Source organism: Papaver somniferum, chromosome 5 (assembly GCF_003573695.1).
Source record: "Papaver somniferum cultivar HN1 chromosome 5, ASM357369v1, whole genome shotgun sequence".
Taxonomy (NCBI): Eukaryota; Viridiplantae; Streptophyta; class Magnoliopsida; order Ranunculales; family Papaveraceae; genus Papaver; species Papaver somniferum.
This window is the reverse complement of record NC_039362.1, coordinates 24312668-24333417: the sequence shown is the minus strand read 5'-3', so window position 1 is coordinate 24333417 and position 20750 is coordinate 24312668. Positions and strand designations below refer to the sequence as shown.

Here is a 20750-nt window from a genome sequence, read left to right as displayed (position 1 = left end):
TAGAAATATCAATCACCTCACAATAATCTTAATCGTATGGTAGCGAAACAAGATATTGTGGAATCACAAACGATGAGACGAATATGTTTGTGACTACTTTTTATCTTGCCTATCGGATATTAAATCTGGAGCAAATCTTAGAGAAAATAGTACTCAATCACGATAGAAAACAGCAAGATCAGAACACACAACTACAGAGAAAATAGTTGGTCCTGGCTTCACAATCCCGATGAAGTCTTCAAGTCGTTAACCTATTGGGTTTTAGAAAAACCAAAGATTAAAGGATAATCGACTCTAGTCGCAACTAGTATCACACAAGAGGTGTGGGTATTAGGTTTCCCAGTTGCTAGAATTCTCCTTTATATAGTCTTCAAATCAGGGTTTGCAATCAATGTTACCTTGGTAACAAAGCATTCAACATTTACCGTTAGATGGAAACCTGATTAAACTCAAGCTAATATCTTTCAACCGTTAGATCGAACTTAGCTTGTTACACACAAACGAAAAGTTACTTCATTTAGATATGAGTAACCGTACCTAAATGTGTACACCTTTGTTGGCTCAACAATAGTTAACCGAAGTTAGCTATATGAACACTTTCATATCAACCTTATTCATCTTAACCATAAATAGTTCAAATGACTCAAATGAAACTAGTTCTAGAGTTGTTCAATTGTTTATATTCTCATAAAAGTATATAAGACACAATCAAAGCAAAATTGATTTTGATTCACTCGAATAAATTCATGAACATTATAGCCACGGTTTGCATAAGATTGCATTTATTATTATATAAATGTATTAGTTCATGAATAAATCGATTTTAGAACATAACCTACTCAAGTATGCAAACAGGTACGCATACCTAAATAGCAAGACTTGGACTGTGTTCTCAGTATGCAAACGGGTACGCATACCGTCGTACACTTCCAAGCTTCAGTTGAATCCAGTGCGCGTACAGGTACGCATACTATAGTACCCGGACTTCGACTGACTTGCCATTATGCGTACAGGTACGCATACTATAGCTCCTGGACTTTACTTGACCTCGCCAGTACGCATACGGGTATGCATACTACATTTCGTCTTTGGATCAACACATATGCAAGTACGCATACTATGCTCATAATCCAATTATGGTTAAGTGTTCTAAACTCCCATTTCAATCATTGAAACATTCTTAGAAGATGACAATCGATGTCTCGCATAAACTATTAGCTTCAAAGCAATTTTCAAGTGATCGAATGATCAATAAGTAATATTCCGAGTCTACATCAAATGAATGTCTACACAAATCATGTAAGATGTTACAAGGTGATTTTCACATGATCATGTTTTGATTTTCATCAAGAATATAAGATGAACTTGGTTAAAACGAAAGCTTACCAGCACATATTTTGAGAAATATGTAAGCGAGTTAAACTCAGCTCGAAATATAAATTGTGTATAATCGAAGTCTATATAGCTATACGACTTTTGTTTCAAGTAGAAGATAGAGTAGATAGACTTTTGAGTGATAGATGAGTTCAAGTCTCCACATACCTTTTATTGATGAAGTTCCACAAGCTTCCCTTAGTAGTTATTCGTCTTTAATCGATGTATGCCGTGAAGTCTAATGCTGAACTAAACTTTCTATCCTAATCCGAGATTTAGCTATAAGTAGACTGGAAATCAAGACTTATAGTATTGGCAACTAAACTTGACAACAAGCTTGAGATAGAAACGCTTGCGAGTTCGACTGAGCAGTGCTCTAACAAGTCTGGCAATGCTAGTGACTCAATCTGAACATTTCATTCGCAGACCGAAAATTGCTGAATAGATTGGGCCTTGCAAACAATGTAGTTGATATTTCGGATATCGGTCTTGGGACAGACTAAAATCAAAATCTCGCCCAAACTAGAAGTTGCCGATTATCTCCGTCGAAATCAATACGTCTCGGTCAAACCGGTGTTGTCTCGTCAGGAATTATTTTTTTATATTATTATTTTCCTAATTTCATAAATTACTATCAAAAAGTTAACATAAAATCTATATACGAGGAAGTTTTATGATCTTTATCAGTGTAAAAAATCTGATGATAGATCATAAACTGTATAACAATAATTCCATCAAATTAGCATCTATAGTCCATGTAACACAAAAAAAGAAAAGAAATTAAAGCTATGATAACAGAGAGAAAAGACCTTCACTGAAAGAAATCTCTGTTGATTATGCTTGGAAACTTTTTTTTTTTTTTACAGAATCCTATTGATATGCGTTTAGCTGAAATACATCAATCAATATTAATTGAAAATATCCTAACAGCTAATTAGTTTATATAAGGTATATACATCATCCATCTATCGGCTAATTGATATGGTTGAATGTTTTCAAACATTTTCTTCACTAGATGCTTCAATAAAAGCATATTACATAAATTTATTTGACCAATTAATGAGTTACAAAATAAACCAATTAATGAATTACAAAATAAGCGGTCCACGAGTTATAACCCCAGAGGTGTCACCATCCTTCCACAAAAAACCCATCAAAACAAAAGTAACACAAAAACTCCATCAAAACAAAATTAACCCAAAAACCCCAAATTTAAATGTGATTTCATCAAATTTTATTTTGGTTTCATCAAATTTTATGATGAAACCAAAATAAAATTTGATGAAACCAACATTTAAATTTGGGGTTTTTGTATCAATTTTTAAAATTTTGGAGTTTTTGTATCAATTTTGTTTACGATGGAGTTTTAATGGATCCCAACATTTGAGTGGGGTTTTTGTACCACAAGTTTGGTCACCTTGAGTTTTTATGACTAGTTTTGCAAAATAAGATAGGTAAAGATGGTGGGCGATGGTTTGTGTGTCTAACTTGAATATGCGAAAAAACAGATTAGAGGGTAAGGGGAAGAAATGGCGAGAAAGAGATGAAACTGAAGACACTGGGGAAGAAATGGGGAGAACGATTTGAATTGTGAAATAGGTTTTAAGTTTTAGGAATTCAAGCCTTCCTGGTCAAAGGCGGAGTAATCTAAGTCTGATATAATTCACTAATGGAATAAAATATTAATTACATTGTATAAATTCTGAAACCGAAATTTTACCGAGATCTCCCCGATACAAAGTTGTACCAGTGTCTCTCTCTTAACCGAGACAAACCGAAATCCGATATTAATTACATTGCCTGCAAATAAACAAGCAGTTCAAAAGCTTGAGTTAACCACAACCGGACTTATCAAGAACTGTTTTTCGGGCACCATCCCTTTTTCATGGGGACCATCATTTCAATTTTAGGAGGACATCATGAAGTAAACCTAAGTCACCTCTTATCTAGGTATTTATGTTAATACCAAAATTACCCTTTCTAATTAAGTTAGTGTAAAAGTAGTTAGCTAAATGATTAAGTTAAGTTAATTAATGATTATGAGGTTAAAAGTGTTTTTTTGCGAAGAATAATTATTGAGAAAGAAGAAGAAGAAGAGGGATTCAAATTATTTATTTATTTATTTATTTTTTGAGATGGGTCATTCCGAAACGAGGGTTTTGGGTAAATAAGTGTACTTCAAATTTAGTTAATGTTACTTGAATTGGCCAAAACTTTTGAAAAAATGAAAATTTTATAAACTGATTTCGGCTATGGCAATAAAGTTCAGCTACGACATCTGAAGAACATGTAGCCGAACTCATATGCAAATGTAGTATGGCTAATGTTTCTGAAGACACATGTAGCATAACTCAATTTTAATAAAGTTGTTTCTTTCATAGAAAAGCAATGTAGTACGCCTCGGCCGAGTCAACCGAGTTACTAGCGAATAACTCGGGTATCGGCCTTTGGCCGCTATGATCACTGAAAACTCGGCCGAGCAGGGTATTTTACATTTACTCGCCGAGTCAGTAGTAACTCGGACGAGTCAAGAGTTTTACCGAGTCACCGAGTACTCGGCAGTACATGGTCAAATTAGTAAAGTCAGTTTCCAAACATCTTTATAAGATGAAAAAACCCTAAAAAAGAGAAGCAATGGAGGCACAAGGAAGGAGCAGTGGAGGCACAAGGAAAGCTCAGTTTTTTTTCTCTCTGATTACTTTTCTACCATTTTTCTTCTAAATCTTCTTCCAGATCTAATCCTTCTACAATTTCTTTATTTTTTCAGTAGAATATGACCAAGCAAGCTACCAAGAAAGCTAAGGTATATTTAATTCTCCTTATTTTTAGCATCATACTTGCAATATTTTCTTTGTCTTCAATTTTTTTTCCTGCTGTCAGTTGTTAGGTTATTCATCAATAATGTTTTCTGAATCTGTTTGCCAGATATACTAATTAGTTTAACTCAATTGTACTACATAAGCTATTTAATGTCTTCTGGCCTCAGTTGTACTACATAAGTTATTTAAGTTATTCAATTCTAGCCTCAATTGTATTTAATGTATCATTTAATAGGTGAATGAAGCTTCAATCTCATCTACTGGTGTCCCTGAAGGTCGTAATATAGCTTGGGAATGGACTGAATATGATGATTGTAAGCTAAGGCGCGTCAAATGTAAGTTGTGTGGTCATATTATGAGTGGTGGGATAAATAGATTTAAGAATCATATTTTACAGATAAAAGGGGAAGTGAGAAGTTGTCCTAAGGCTACACCTGAAATGATGAAGAAGATTAATGAGAAGAAGAAAGAAAAGAATGAGAAACAAGCTCACATGGAGAGAGTTCATAGACTGTATAATGAGGATAACTTAACAATTTTGGGAGAAAGTGATGATGAAGTGGTGGCAATGGAGTCTAAGGAAACCAACAAGAAGAAAATGAAAATGAGTGATGTTAGAGGTGCTCTTGATTTGCTGCTTAAATCAGATCCTCAAAAGGCGAAGCAAAAATCAATCAAAGAATTCCAACCAGCTAATGAACAACTGAAATTAGAAGCTTGGGATGCAATTGGAGCATGGAAAACTGAAGAAGGGATATCATTCAATGCGTTCCGGTGCCCATCGTTTAAAGAAATGATCTATAAAATTGGAGAATATGGAAGAGCAATGCCTCCACCGTCGTACCGTCAGATAAGAACCAATATCTTTTATAATCAGTTGAATGAAAAAAGAAGTTTGTTGCATCATTTAAGAAACATTGGAAGAGATTTGGGTGCACCATAATGTCTGATGGCTGGAAGGATCAAAAAGAAAGACAAACTGTGAACTTCTTAGTTAACTGTCCAAAAGGAACTGTTTTCTTGAAGTCTATTGATAATTCAAGGATAACCAAGGATGCCGAATACATACGGAAACTCTGCAATGAAGTGATTTCCGAAGTAAGAATAGGAAATATCATTCAAGTAAGTTAACAATTTATTTCATACATTCTTGATTCATTTATAAGTTGATTACAGCCTTTACTATTGATTAGTAGCTAATGAGTTATTGTTTTATTTCATCACAGTTCGTATCTGATAACGGTTCAAATTTTAAAGCTGGTGGCAAAGATTTAATGAAAGAATACCCTACGCTATTTTGGACTCCATGTGCTTCTCACTATATCAATCTAGTCATGAAGGACCTTAGTGAACAGATTCAACAGATAATTAAAGCTCTTGGCAGGGCCAAGCCACTTGTTTCTTACATCTACAACCATGGAGCAGTATTGAAAATGTTTAGAGAGTTGACGAACAACAGTGAATTGCATAGATCTACTGACACTCGGTTTGCTACACATTATTATACATTGAGCAGTCTTTTGGAGTACAGACATGACTTGCAAGTGCTCTTTGTTCAATAAAAAATGATGAAGTCTAAATACGCAAGGACTTCTGATGGCCAAAGAATGATGGCAACAGTTTCAAGTAATGAATTTTGGGAGAATGTTACTTTTTCCTTTCAAGTGTTGGCTCAATCAGTAGAGGTTGTGAGAATGGTTGATATTGAAAGAAAACCTTTTATGGGCTATATTTATGAAGTTGTGTCTAGATGTAAGGGAAGAATGGAAGAAAACTTAAAGGGAGTTAAATGCAGTGATCAAACATTCAAGAAAAATTTTTAAATCTTTAGGAAAAGATGGGAAAAGAAGATTTGTCATCCCTTGCATTGTGCTGGTTTCTATCTAAACCCAAAGTTTTTCTATAAAATCCCAGCTGAGAAGATTGACAGTGATGAAGCGTACCGAGTTGTGAAGGAAGGACTTTACAAGGCTATGGAGCGACTTATACCTGATCCTAAAGATTATGATCAGGCAATGTTTGACTTGAGGACTTACAGAGATGCGACACGTTCACTAGGAAGCGCTTCAGCTATTAGAACAAGAGATACGATGAGGCCACGTAAGTTTCAAACTTTCAACAAAACTTTATATATAGTAAGTTTGCCACGTAAGTTTGCCAATATCCTGACGCGGATGGTCGTTTAGATTTTAATGGATACCTATTAGGATATCTAGTAGTTTTAGGATTGTTATGGGAAAGTGGTCGAGTACCTTTCTTCCTAGATAATAACGCGGATGGTGTATTAGTGTATCCAAATTGCTCACAAAAATCACCTAACTCTTGCTTGTTAGATAATTTATTCTTTTGTATTTGTCTATGTAGCTTTATGTCTGAGCATAAAGCTAAACCTTCACATACAATTTCGGAAGATAGTTGGCCAAAAGTATATTCGCCATACTCAATACGTTGTTGAATATTTTTTGATTTTAGTCTATTTCTAACCCTTTCAGCAAACAGAGGGGGTAACCCTGAGACGAATTTCTCTTTCCAAAAATCAGAATTAGAGGAATAATCTTCTCTGCTAAAACGTTCCCAGGTTTTATATAATCTTTATATTGGCGTGCCCTGAATCATTTTCCACACTTATTACTATATATATATATATATTCTCATGTTATTCATACTTATGGACAGAAAACTTCACCAAGACTTTATATATTTTTTCCATGTTTTTTCTCTTGATCAGATGATTGGTGGATACTTCATGGGGTTGGCGTGCCTTGCTTACAAAAATTTGTCATTCGAGTGTTAAGTTTAACTATTAGTGATTCTCCCTGTGAGCGTAATTGGAGTACATTTGAGAATGTAAGTCCATACTTACTGCAATGTCTTGTCTTTCGTCAAGTCTAGTTTTTATTTCTTGTTTATTCAAAGTGAGTAACTAACTTTCTACTGTCCAACCAAATTTCAGTTGTATTCCAAGAAAAGAAACAAGTTCTTACAACAGAAGTTGAGTGAGTCTGTCTTCATCCAGTACAATAAAAAGCTACAACGTTGATACGAAGAAGAAAACAAGTACGACGGCGATGAAGATGTATATCGTCCTATTTTCTTAGAAGCATTTGATGAAGACGATGATTGGCTCATACCGGAAGGTGGAGGATTAGTTAGGGAAGGTGAAGATCTTACTTGGGAACAGGCTAATGCATCCATTGGAGCTATGGATGTTGGACCAAGCACAAGATCAAGAAGAAAGGAAAGATCGGATACTCATCCTATATTCAGTCTTATCTCTGAAGAACCTGATGATGAAACTCTCCCCCCATATGATGATGACAGTGAAGATAGTGATGATACAAGCTTTCAATTCGAAAAGGATTTTGATAAACGCATGCATTCTAATAGGAGAAATCGTGCTGATAGAGACGAAGGTGGCGATGAGGAGGGAGATGATAGAATTGAACTTTAGCCTAGAGCTTAGTTAGATGTTTGAAATCTTCATTACTGTAGGGTTTGTAGAGTTTCATTAGATGTTTGGAAGGTGGTGTAGGGTCTGTAGAGTTTCGTTAGATGTTTGGAAGGTGGTGTAGGGTCTGTGGAGTTTCATTAGATGTTTAGAAGGTGGTTTAGGTAACAACTGAAGTCTGCTAAATGGTTCTGAGTGTAGCTCATGTATATTGCCTAGTTGCAGTTTATTTTGTTTGTTAGCAGAACTTTTATGCTTGGTTTATGCTTGTTTAAGTAGTTTTCAGGTTTAATAGAACCGAATCAGGTTTTAAAATGTTGATTTCATATATATTGTCATACATTATGTCACATAGTTGCACATCTAGTATAATTATGTACAGGTATATGAGTAACCGACTTACTCTGTAGGGATCGACCGAGTTTTTGAAATACTCGGGGATCGGTCCCCAACCCTCTTATCCTCTTGTTTTCTCTTCCACTTCAATTCACAAATGTATAAAGAAGACATATATGTTAGTCGGAAAGTACCTCTAGTATACAATTTTGAAAATCCGGATATAAAACAATTATGTAAATGGAAGAGAAAACAAGAGGATAAGAGAAGAGTTGCATTCTCCTCTCTCGCAGAGAATTGCAGTGATGAGGCTCAACTCACCGAGTCGAAGAAAGAGAAGGACCGACTAAAGGATACCACCATCGCAGCTGCTTGAGACATTTGTTGTCTTTTGTTGTCTTTTTTTTCTTGGATGTTGTCTCCTTTATTTTTTGTTACCTGAACAAAGAATACTCATGAGATTGGGTTTTTATAATATATGACGATTTTTTTTTTAACTTAAAGTGTTCTTAGTTTTTTAGATAACTTTTATTTACAATTGAAGCAATGAGAAAAAACTTTGTATCCGATTGAAAATGAATACTGGCAATACAATATTGGAATTTATTGACAAGTAATGCCCGTAATAATTTTTGACAGTTGATGTTTGTCGTTTATTGTTGATCATTGTTGACAGTAGTTTACCATCATTTAAGGTTTTTGACACCATAAATAAAGACAGACCATCCGACGGGAAGGGTCTGTCAATAATAGAGATTATTGACAGATCTGGTTCGTCGAAAATGGTTAATTCTGTTGTAGTGAAAATTATGTTTTTGTGTTTATGAATTAAAGTTTTAATTATGTTATTAGGTTTAGGATGGATATGTTATTAGGTTAGTCATAATTTAAATAAAAATAAAAGATAAGTTAGTCATTTCCTAACATTAAGACACCCCTTATGAGTGTAAGAAAGCTGACCTAAGTAATCATGGTCCCCTCACAAAAATGAGGGGTGCCCAAAAAATCATTCCTTATCAATGATAGCGCGTGGCTGAGTAAAGTGTTCTGTGGAACAAGATGGTAAAACTAGATTCATGGTCGATTTCAAAGAAATTACTTAGTCGGTTATGCCCTCTGTTCATAACTTCATATTACTCAAATTTTGCGTTACTACTTTCGGTGTCACCTGATGGATATGCAGAAATTCACTAGGTTTGGTGAGAATGGCCATGGCTGCACCAATTTGGGTAACCAAAACACTGGTAACAGAAACTTGGGCTTTCCTTTTGGCTATCAGAATGACAATCTCACAAGGATGAAAACAAATATATTTTGAAACAGACTCAACATCACTGTTGACTCTACTGAAGAAGATAGCACACATGCACCATGGATCATTCATGACATGATAAAGGAAATACAAGACCATCTGCAATAAATTGAACAATTCGCAGTCTTACATACATATAGAGAGGCAACCAAGTGGCGGATGGTTTATGAAACCTTGCAACTCAACTACAATTACAAATAAGAAACAATAATCACAGTTATATCTGGGACAACTCTTGCCCGGACTTCCTAAATATAATTGTAACAAATGATTCGATGGGGATTTCTTACCTCAGAGAAGTTCATAAATAATAATAAAATACTACTCTTTCAACAACAAAAAAAAGGTGCTTCAAAAAAGAGAAAAAAAAAACTAACTAGGAAAGAGGTGAAATGGTGTAAAAGGTAACGCGATGAAGGATGGAGGGCTTGATCCAGCAAAACTGGTCATTGAACTAGGCCCCCGTGGAAATCTGTACATCCACCAACGATTTTGGTGGACATTCACAGTTTGTTGGGGGATGGTTGATTCATATATCTTCTTGCACCTCTAATAAAATGATTTATAGTGTTGGAAGAGGTGTTTTGGACACTGAGCTAGTGTTTCAAATCTCTTTGGTTGGAAGAAAGTCAGCTCATCACCTTTTTATCAGTCATCCCATATTTACTCCAAGGTATGTTACATGTTTTCTGCAAATGTCATATTAAGCTCGAAACTAATTGGCCCCAACTACCAAAAAATATATACCCAACACTCGACTACTAAACAAAACTTTTATTACTTTATAGATCCATATAAACTAATGGCGTCGTAGAACGTTAATACTTACAAATTCTGCCGAAGTTTTGATTGTCTTGCAATGTAAATCATCGATGTTTATCGTGACAACTGCAATAGAAAAAGTAAAGTGAATACAATCCCTACACTCGATATTTCGTGTTATTTTAGAAAATAAAAAAATAAAGTCGTACACGATTGCTCATTCAATAGTGTTCCTCTACTTAACAATGAAAACGAAACGGCTTGTGAACCTTCTTTCAATTTTGCAATGGCATCCATTTTTTCCACCTCCATACGCTAATGTTTAAAAAGAATTTTGTTAACTAAAGTTGTGCATTTTCCGACGAATAGAAAATCTTTAATGTCATCCAATTTTTGGAGATTGTCCACATAAGCGAACTTATGAATGAGATTCGACTTCTCTTTGTTGCTTTCTAAATAAACATAAGACCACATTTGTATGTGTCCATGTCGTAGCTTTCCGTTAAATCCCAATCCTCTGGTTTGAACTTTCATTTGAGGGAAGTGTGGGTGTGATCAACACAATGTTCTAATTTCAGCTCTTCTCCCCTTGACTCTAATCGAGCAGCCTGTCAAAAGAGAACATCAACTGTAAAATTTTATTGTAACAAGTGAATAGTAATATTCATCCACTAAATCCACACAATTACATATTACCATATCATTTAATTCGTCGATGATCCTCTCGCCCACCGCTACTTGACCTTTAATAACAACAATTATGTGACAACCATCCCCTATGGAATTGACTTTCTCAGCGGCAACGCAAGAATCCTTTCCTATTTTGTGGCTTTTCTCCACACTAGATAGCGTCTCAGAAGAATCAGTCCCTTTAGAATAACATAATAAAATGTCCAAACTTTTTTTTTTTTTTTAAAAAGCCACAGCAAGTACTGTTATGAAAGTATTTATATTTTTTTGGACCCAAAATACATAGATATTATCCAAGAAAAATAATATATAAAGAGTTACTTATATGTAAAAAGAAAAACATGAGACAATGAGTTTTTAATACGTAAGACACATTTTAAGAAGTAAATAAGTTTCAGTGCATATAGGATAGTATATGCGCTTTATCGGGTTATGTTGTGATTTTTTTCAACTATTTTCATAACACTAATATATTAACTTATATATATTACTAGTACATATGTATTCATATGCATAAAATATATATACATAAGCAAAAGTGATATTCATATGGAATATAAAATACAAAAATAAGAAAATCGTCAAATAAACTTTAAACTTATAACTAAAATTTAAAGTATAACATTAGTATAAAATTTAAAATACAAAAATAAGAAAATCGTCAGATAAACTTTAAACTTATAACTAAAATTTAAAGTATAACATTAGTATAAAATTTTAGAAGTGATAAATCCGTAAACACATAAACAAATTTGTGGTTATACAAATGAAAATTGCGGGTAATTTTAATCAAAAAAGTTCAATGTGCAAAGAAAAATTTGAAAATATTAATGGAGGTAAAATCTTATTCTTTCAAACAAAAATAGCATTGGTTATGAAATAGTATAAAATATATCTCAATGATACCAGAGTGGAATCCAAGTATCCTAAAAGAAATAGTACACATCTGTTATTTAGAATGATAATATAATATTTTTTGTTTTTGCATTCAAACACAATTGTTGCATATTTCCCTTTGACATAAATATTCTTGAATATTCAAGTCTTGCCATGGATGCTCATTTTTTTTGGTACCATTGAATGCGTTCTTGGAAATTATGTCTGTTTTGTTGCATAAATCGATCAACTATCAAATTGATAATTTGAGTTTTCTGTTGAGGTTTCTTCTTTGGAACTTTTGATTCAAATGTTTTATATATTCCTTATGACGATGCTTCATGTGCCATGCATATATGTGAATGTTTGTGGTAAAGCCTTGCAGTTTTCAGAAAGGTTTGGCAATCTGTCTTTGGATGTTTGAAAAAGGCGGTTACTTGAGTTTGTGGAACATGTACTTTTTCTTCGCGATGCTGAACAGTTACTTAATCTCCGATTAGCATTTAACATTAACGAGTTCAAAGACTACAGTTTGAAACTTCGTTTTTTGGTCAGATCTGGGATGACAAGTAATTGTTTCGCACTTGATTTAGACTATTCGGGGTCTAAATGTATGGTGTTTACTTCTTTTATATCCTGACAACCATGAAGTGTATACTTTGCCTCGGTTTCTTTTTTCCCACACAAGTCAGTCACTCATCTGACACTGACCCACCGTGAGTTTATACCCTCTCTCTACAAGAGCTTTCGTTCTATTAAGATTGTAAAGCTCAAAAGTGTCAGACTAGGGGCGGGCTTGGTGTATGATTTGGTCTCTAAAATTTCATGCCCGGAAGAATTACATCTAGTTACTAGTGAATTTCGTTCTTTTTCTTTCGAGTTACATGTTCTGGAATCAGATCTCAAGTGTTTAGTGTTTCGATCTTGTTCCTGCACAAAAGATATCAAATTTAAGAGTTGCTCTATTAATATTCCACCTCTTTTGAAATTTTAAGTATATAGGATGCATGAAAGGTCCCTTCTCTTTTGCAATTTAAGTATGTACATCAAAGTGAGTATTTATGTTACATTCACAAATTTGAAATATGGAATGATTTCCTCAGTTTATAACGAGGACGGAGGAACATCTTTGGAGTCACATTTACTTCTTCCTGACTGTGTATCTCATCTTATGAAAATCGATATAAAGAATTTTCAAGGCCTAAAGAGTAAAATGGGGTTCGTAAGAGTTATGTTTCACAAATCACCATTCTTGAAAGAGATGGTAATATTATTTTTTTGATCGGTCAATAAGAAAAGATTCATTGAAAAAGAGGTACTGGGGGGGAGTACCTCAACCCAATAAAACCAACCGATACAAAAAGAGGAGACCGAATTAGAAATCGATCACCTAAACAAGAGGACAAAGAAAAAAGAGCCAAGTAAAATTAAAAAAAACATCCACCCAAATTCTCAAATCCAACTCAAAACGGCTGATAGAAATATGAGTTTCATAAAGCTATCACCATGTTAGCCGTTAAACCCAACATTTTAGTGTTTCTCTCCGCCCAAAAATAAGCTTGACTTTTGATATCTCGAATGAGATTTTCCAAATTTCTCTTTTTGTGATTGAAGATTCTAGAGTTCCTTTCTTTCCAAATGCACCACCAAATTGCAACCGGTAAATTAGTCCATATACTGTCAAGTCTTTCATCACCCCAATCATGACTCCAAGTTTTTATAGTTGTGGAAATATTACTATTGTAATTCCAATTGAAGTTGCATCCATCGATAAAATAATCCCAAATTCTATTTGATCTCCAATCATAAAATAACTAGGCACTTGTTTCATGTTCTTCTTTACAGAACTGGCACACCCTATCCACATTCATGCCCCTCCTATAAAGCTTGTCCGTCGTCATCAACTTTTCATGGCATAGAAGCAATAGAAAAAAGTTTATTTTGTAGGAATAATATCGACTCCAAATAATCTCACTTGGGAAGTTAGTATCGCCTTGATCACAAAGAGACTCAAACACAGACTTAACTGTATAGGCATCAACCGTATTGTTTCTATTTACCATCCACAATCTAGAGTCTACGACCCCTTTTTGAGTATTCACCACTTTTATTAATGAGTTTATGGAAGCAATCTCCCTCATTGTGGCTTGAGGATATCTACTCCAGGACATGAACTTCCATTTAATGCAATTACTCGAAATCTCATGTAACCTAGCCACCACTTGCCCTTTTGTTCTTGAAGCTTCAAATGCCAATGAAAATCTATTGCATAAGACGACATCTCCAGTCCAAAGATCTTCCCAAAATCTACTTTCATTTCCCGCACCGATCTTGAATTTCACATGTTTGTTAAAATCCCCGAGCTCATTATAAATATTGTGCCACAAACTACACCTCTTTGGACCTTTCGATTGGAGAGTTTCCCAACCGGTTGATGATTCTCCAATTTTTTCTACCATTATCTTTCTCCAAAAAGCATTCTTTTCCATTCCAAATCTCCACCACCACTTTTTGAGAAACGCCGAGTTCATGTATTTAGATTTCCGAATTCCGAGACCACCACCTTCTTTAGATTTTATGATTATAGACTGTCCCACACTATGAATTCTTTTCTTATTAGCATCATCATCCCAAAGAAAATTTCTTACTATCTTATCAATCTTATTTGTAATGGATCACGGTGCAAGAAAGATTGATAAATAATAAATGGGAAAACTAGCCAAAACACTTTTGATTAGAGTCAACTTAACTCCTCTTGATATCGTTCTCCCGTTCTCTAAGCACATGATTCCAAAATTTCTCCCACTTTTGTGAGCCACCAAATTTATCACCCAAAGGAAGACCGAGATAAATACTTGGAAAATTTGACCTTTTATACCCCGACATGTTAGCAAATTCATCTATGTCTTCAACGAGAGCTACCCCAAACAAACAACTTTTAGAAAAGTTGATTTTTCAGCCCGAAGTGAGTTCAAAATAAAGAAGTAAATAACCTAGAGAGTCTACTTGATCACGCCTCGCATCAAGAAAAACAATGGTATCATCGGCAAATTGGAGATGGTTAACTTTAGTTCCCTCGTCCTTCACTGAGATACATGAAATTTTACTAACTTCTTGTGCCTTACTCAACATATGACTCAAAACCTCCCCAACGATGGTAAAAAGAAAAGGAGAAAGAGGATCACCTTGACGAATACCCTTTTCGCTACCAAAAAACCCATGAGGTGTACCATTCACAAGAACCGAGAATTTTGAATAAGATAAGCAATTCCGTATCCAAGCTCACCAAACGCCTCCAAAGCCCATTTTAAATAAGACTTCATTTATGAAGTTCCAATTCACATTATCAAAAACCTTCTCAAAATCTAATTTACACACTAACCCCGGTAATTTTTGACGAATTCTAGAATCCACACATTCATTTGCTATCAAAATCCCTTATAAAATTTGACGCTCTTTAATAAAGCTAGATCGAGAAGGAGAGATTAATATATGAAGATATACTTTTAATTGCTCCGCTAACACTTTGGAAATAATTTTGTCGACGCTTCCTATGAGGCTAATAGGCCGAAAGTCCTTTACCTCCTCCACACCAATCTTCTTATGAGTTAATGCTATAAAGTTATTCTTTAGAGAAGTATCGAGAATGTTGTTATCATAGAAATCTTTAAACACCTTCGTCCAGAGTTGTCCCTGTCATATAAGCAGCACAAGCTGCGCTTGAGGCCACACAATGAAAGAGGCCATAAAAATGAAAACATCCCTTTTCGTTTTCACAAAATAGAATAAGGATTTTACGTAAAACCTGTAGCAATGTGGGGCATAACTACAAAGATAGATTTCTAAGGGGTTACTAATAAAAACAGACAGATTTATGACGACCAAAAAAAAAACATATTATATTTATAATAGTTTTCGTTAAACAGGGGCCACAATTTCTTTTTTTTGCTTCAAGCCACTAAAAATGCAGGGCCGGGCCTGCCTTCGTCAAGTCTTTTTTAATGAACTCCCACGCAACAATATAAAATTTCATAGGAAAATCATTCGGACCCGGAGTTTTATCCACCCCAAATCATAAATCGCTTTCGTCACCTCTTCTTCGTTAAAAGGCCTCTCTAACCAAACTCTAGCATTCTCATCGATACTCTTTAGGCACATATACCTAGTTTTTGGTCTATTATTAGATACATCCTCAAATGAGTTTCTAACGAAAGGTACGGGGGAAGAGCATTTTAATGCTCTACAGAAGCAAAAGGACACGGCTATTGAGAATCTATTGGCTTGCGCATGTTATCTCCAGATGCTCAGATATTTCTCAAGTAGGTGAGATTTTCATGAGCGGTCATATTCGGAAGAAGAATGCTTCATTGTTGGCAATAGTTTCCCCTGCACTTTTTTTTTGGGGGCCGAATTTCATTCTTGGAATTATGTCTGGCAATTTCTGCTGTCATGCAAACCACCCTCAGATTTGAGTACCACGGCAAATGACTGCTGTTTAGGAAAAAGAATCCGAATCTGCCAGCTGATTTATACTCTTTTCTCTTCTCTTCATTTGGTCAAATAAATACACACAGGCTGAATAGGAATGGTGTTTGTTTGCAAGACCAAAAGGTTGCCTATAGTTTGGTATTGTCATACCCAAGGAGCAGGTAAAACAATGACAATGATTTTGTTGTATAAAAAATAACAAACTTGTGGGTCATGTATGTGTTTCGTTTAGATCACAAACTGAAATCAGAGACACTTGCTTAATTACTCTCCAAATCTTGATTAGACTTTTCTCCAAGTCATTGTCTGCCACCAAATCTCAAAGATTATGTAAAAGATATATGGCAATAGATCCTGGAGCAGATTAATTTGAGTCTTTAGATTTTGTTATTACACCTTCTTAATAAACTACTAATCATTCAAACTCTTGACCTGAATTGATCAACCATGAGAACTCACTCTCTCAAATGTCTCAAGATCATTACATATAGCTAAGACATTTTTATCTTGTTATTGTTTTTTAATTTCAGTCAGGTTGTTTAGGTTTCATCCTCTTAGTACAGTGCGTTTAGCACTGTACAATATAAGTGGGATTCTTTGTTCGTGATAAAATTTCGTCTAATCCGGATATTACAAACGTAAGTTCCAAATATCACTTTTTTCTTCTTTTTTTTAAGAGTTGACACGAACAAGTGGAAGAAGTTTCTATCCGCACCCTCTACTGATCTCTCGTTATATCACAGAATTCACTTTTTACGTGAAGTTACTAAAATGCCATTGATTTTTTTTTAAACTTCATACTTGTTAAAATAGGGGAAGGATCCAATGACCCGATTAAAACGGTATTATTATAAATGGTAATGATTTTGAACCTAAACTTTTGGTGACATATTCCTCTTATAAAGCTCATACACTCCAAAATTGAGTGCACTCCGAGACTTGTAAGGCTACCATCTATCATTTTGAATATCAGTTGGAATTAAAATTTGTGGATGGTAAAGTTTCCTATTCGGGAATACTCTCATTTTTGTTAGGAATGTAGAGCTGTATAAGAGTAACATGACACCAAAAGATTAGCTTTAAATTCTTCTTCAATTGGATTTTGTAAAAAAAAATGACGTTGCCATGTCATGATAAAGTCATTTTAGCCATGTCATTATAAGGTCATTCTAAACCACATATTTAACATTTTGTATACTCTGGAGAAATTCTATGTAATATTTGCGTAAAAATAAATATGAACAACCAGTATTCATTGTAAAACAAAAATATAGTTTTTTTCTTCCAAAATTTGTGTTGTTAAAAGAGTACAAAATGGAAGTATATGTATAGCATATGTTTTCCTTTTTTTTTTTCTTTTTTCTTTGTTTATTAATATCTAGAGAGTGGTTTTACGTAAGTATGTGGTACACATAAAATCATTTAACATAATTTGATTGAGAAAAATTAGGATTGCTTGGTCCCAAATTGTTGTCGAAGGATTTTTCGTTTGATTGCATGGATTATATAGGAAACCCGTACAACTGGTCAAATAAAAGGGCCAATGATGATCTGATTTTTGTTAGGCTTGATAGAGCGGTTACGACTTTAAAATTCATGTCAGATTTTCCTCGTGCTGGTCTGTATCATCTAATTCCAATAGGTAATGACCACTGCTCCATAATGCTAGCAACTTTCTAGAGTAGAAAATGCTACTAAAAACGCATTCAGCGTTAATAGCTCTTGGTTCAGGGATAACTCGTGCTTCGATGTCATAAAAAACCACTGGCCTGTTAGTTGTAATGGGTCTAAAGCTTTTAGGTTTACTAAAAGTCTGCATGGCACAAAAATAGCACTTAGGGAATGGAATTACCTGCATTTTGGCAATATTAGCACTCAAATCAATAAGATTAAAGCAAAAATTAGTGCCATTTCGATAGCTGGAAACCAAGACAGTAATTCTAGATTTCAAGAATTAAATGCTACTCTTAGCCACTGGTATGATATAGAGGAAGATTTCTGGAAACAAAGAGGTAAAGAAGGATCTATAACTGGTGATAGGAACACAACGTACTTCCACAACAAAGACAAATTTAGGAAAAGAATAACTCAGATTGACTCGTTACAAAACAACTTAGGCATATTTCTTAGTGATAGGCAATATATAGCTAAGGAACTGCTCCAACATTTTTCGAGCATGAGTAAATCTTCTAGACCTCCTTCTCCTGATTCTTATTTGAATTGCATTCACCCCTGTATCTCTCTTGAAGATAACTTAATGTTAACTTGTACCTACTTCTGATGAGATTATAAATATTGTGTTTGATATGCAACCATGGACAACACCAGGACCGACGGCATTCCACCCGGTTTTTACCAAAAAATGCTATTGTTGGTCCCGATGTTGTCAACACGGTTCAGGCATTCTTCCATTCAAAATTTTTGCTTAAACAATTGAATCATAATTTTATTACGCTTATACCTAAAACAAATTGTCCAAAAAAAATCAATTGATTTCAGGCCAATCAGCCTTTGTAATGTAATTTACAAAATAATTTCAAAACTGCTTGCTAGTAGACTTAAAATGGCTTTGGAAAAAATCATTGTGCCGTCGCAAACTGCTTTTATCAAAGGTAGATTAATAACGGACAATATTGTTATTGCACATGAAATGATCGATTCTATGAAGAAATGTAAAGCTAGGGATGGTAGTATGGCCATAAAACTTGATATGTCCAAGGCATTTGATTGAATAGAATGGTCCTTTTTGTTGCATGTTTTATCTCAGCTTGGGTTTTCTAACGACTGGTGCAAGTTGATCGAACAATGTATCACTACTGGGACTACATCCATTCTTTTAAATGGTTCACCAGGTGACGTATATTCCCCTCAAATAGGTTTGAGACAGGGTGATCCCCTGTCTCCTTATCTCGTTATTCTATATATGGAAGCATTGTCTAGGTCTATGTTTGCTGCTGAAATAAATAATCAGATACATGGTGTCAAGGTAACAACTTCTAACCCTTCTATTTCACACTTATTTATCGCTGACGAGTATATTCATTAGAGCTAGATCTAGAAAAACAAGACAACTTGCTAATATTATAGATCAATTTAGTAAATACTCGGGGAAAGCAGTAAACTTCGAAAAATCAGCTCTAGCATTCAGTCCTAAGGTTCCAGGTCATGTTAAAAATGAAATATCTAATATATTTCAGATTAGGAGAATGGCCCTCCAAGAAAAATACTTAGGTGTTCCATTAAGGATAGGCTAGTTGTTTGGAAACCAAAAGTTCTGTATGGTCTTGGTAGGACAGTTATGAATCAAAGTGTTTTAGGGTCTCTTGTCACTCATCATATGTCGGTCTTTCCCATGCCAAAACAATTGACGCATAAAATGGATTCTATCCAACGAGACTTTTGGTGGAGTAAAGAAGAAAACAAGGGTGTTTACTTTAAAAGGTGGAGTGACATTAATCTTCCAAAAGACTTAGATGGTATGAATATTAAGAAAACATATATTTTTAATCAAGCTCTCCTTGCTAAACCAGCATGGATAATGATAAACCAACCATCTGATTCATGGGTTCAAATTCTTGAATCCAAATATTTTGTTAATGCTAACTCTATTACTGATATTGTTAGTAAACATGGGTCTTGGATTTGGAATGACATATGCAGAGGGCTTGACATCGTTAGAAACATTCTATTTGGGAAATTGGTATCGGTAAGTCTATCTCTATCTGGAAAGACATCTGGATTCCAGGAAGAGATAGTCCCCCCTCTTCCCATTATTATTCTGCTAGTTACAATACAGTTGATCAACTTATTGACCACACCAGTAAAACTTGGAAGACTGAAATTCTAGATTGTCTCTTTGATTCTGATATAGTTAGGCAAATCAAAAGTATTAGAATTCCTCTATTTGGGGAGGACAAACTTAGATGGAAATATACTAGGAATGGAATTCAGTGTTAAGAGTGCTTATAGATCCATACTTGATGATCATTTACTTACTCATCCTTCCAACAATAACTCCAATGTAGATTGGAAATGTTTTTGGAAATGTAATCTCCCTCCTAGGGTCAAATATTTTTTATGAAAATGTATTCATGGGTGTCTAGCCACTAGGAACAGGCTATCTAGATTCACAAAACACAAAAACAATGTATGTATCTTTTGTGGTAATCACCCTGAGACTATGCAATATCTTTTTGTTGATTGTACGGTATCTAAAAGAATTTGGCAGGTGGTATCTCCTACTAGCCCAGTTCTTAACTATTCCTTTAATTTTCATGGGTGGCTTCTTGGTTTCTTTAGCACCTCAAATAATATGCATGATTTCTCTATGCTGGAAAATATAAGCTTTGTTGCTTGGCATATCTGGAAAAGTATATGCAATAATATCTTTGAAACTTGCAGGTCAATGTGGATGGAGTCGCTAGACATATTCATATCCATGTCAGTGATTGGCACCATATACAGCGGACATCGAATTTTGACCGTTGTATGACATTTCACACAGATGTCAACCACTTTTGGAAACCCCCTGCTCAGTCAATTATAAAAACAAATTTCAATGCTCGTTTATTAATAATTCATCTCCATCTGGCATATGACTAATTGCTCGGAACAATGCAGGTGCTTGCAATGGAGCCAAAGGGCG

At 34.7% G+C, this 20750-nt stretch overlaps 1 protein-coding gene across 1 annotated transcript; it reads left to right on the top strand.

Annotated features, from left to right (window-relative positions):
- Window positions 1-5758: 5758 nt before the first annotated feature.
- LOC113278865 lies at window positions 5759-7644 on the top strand. The gene is made up of 5 exons (XM_026527596.1): window positions 5759-5945; window positions 6108-6293; window positions 6922-7040; window positions 7147-7189; window positions 7292-7644. Exons 1-5 carry the CDS (start codon window positions 5759-5761, stop codon window positions 7642-7644), a joined length of 888 nt encoding a protein of 295 aa, XP_026383381.1.
- Window positions 7645-20750: the final 13106 nt, after the last annotated feature.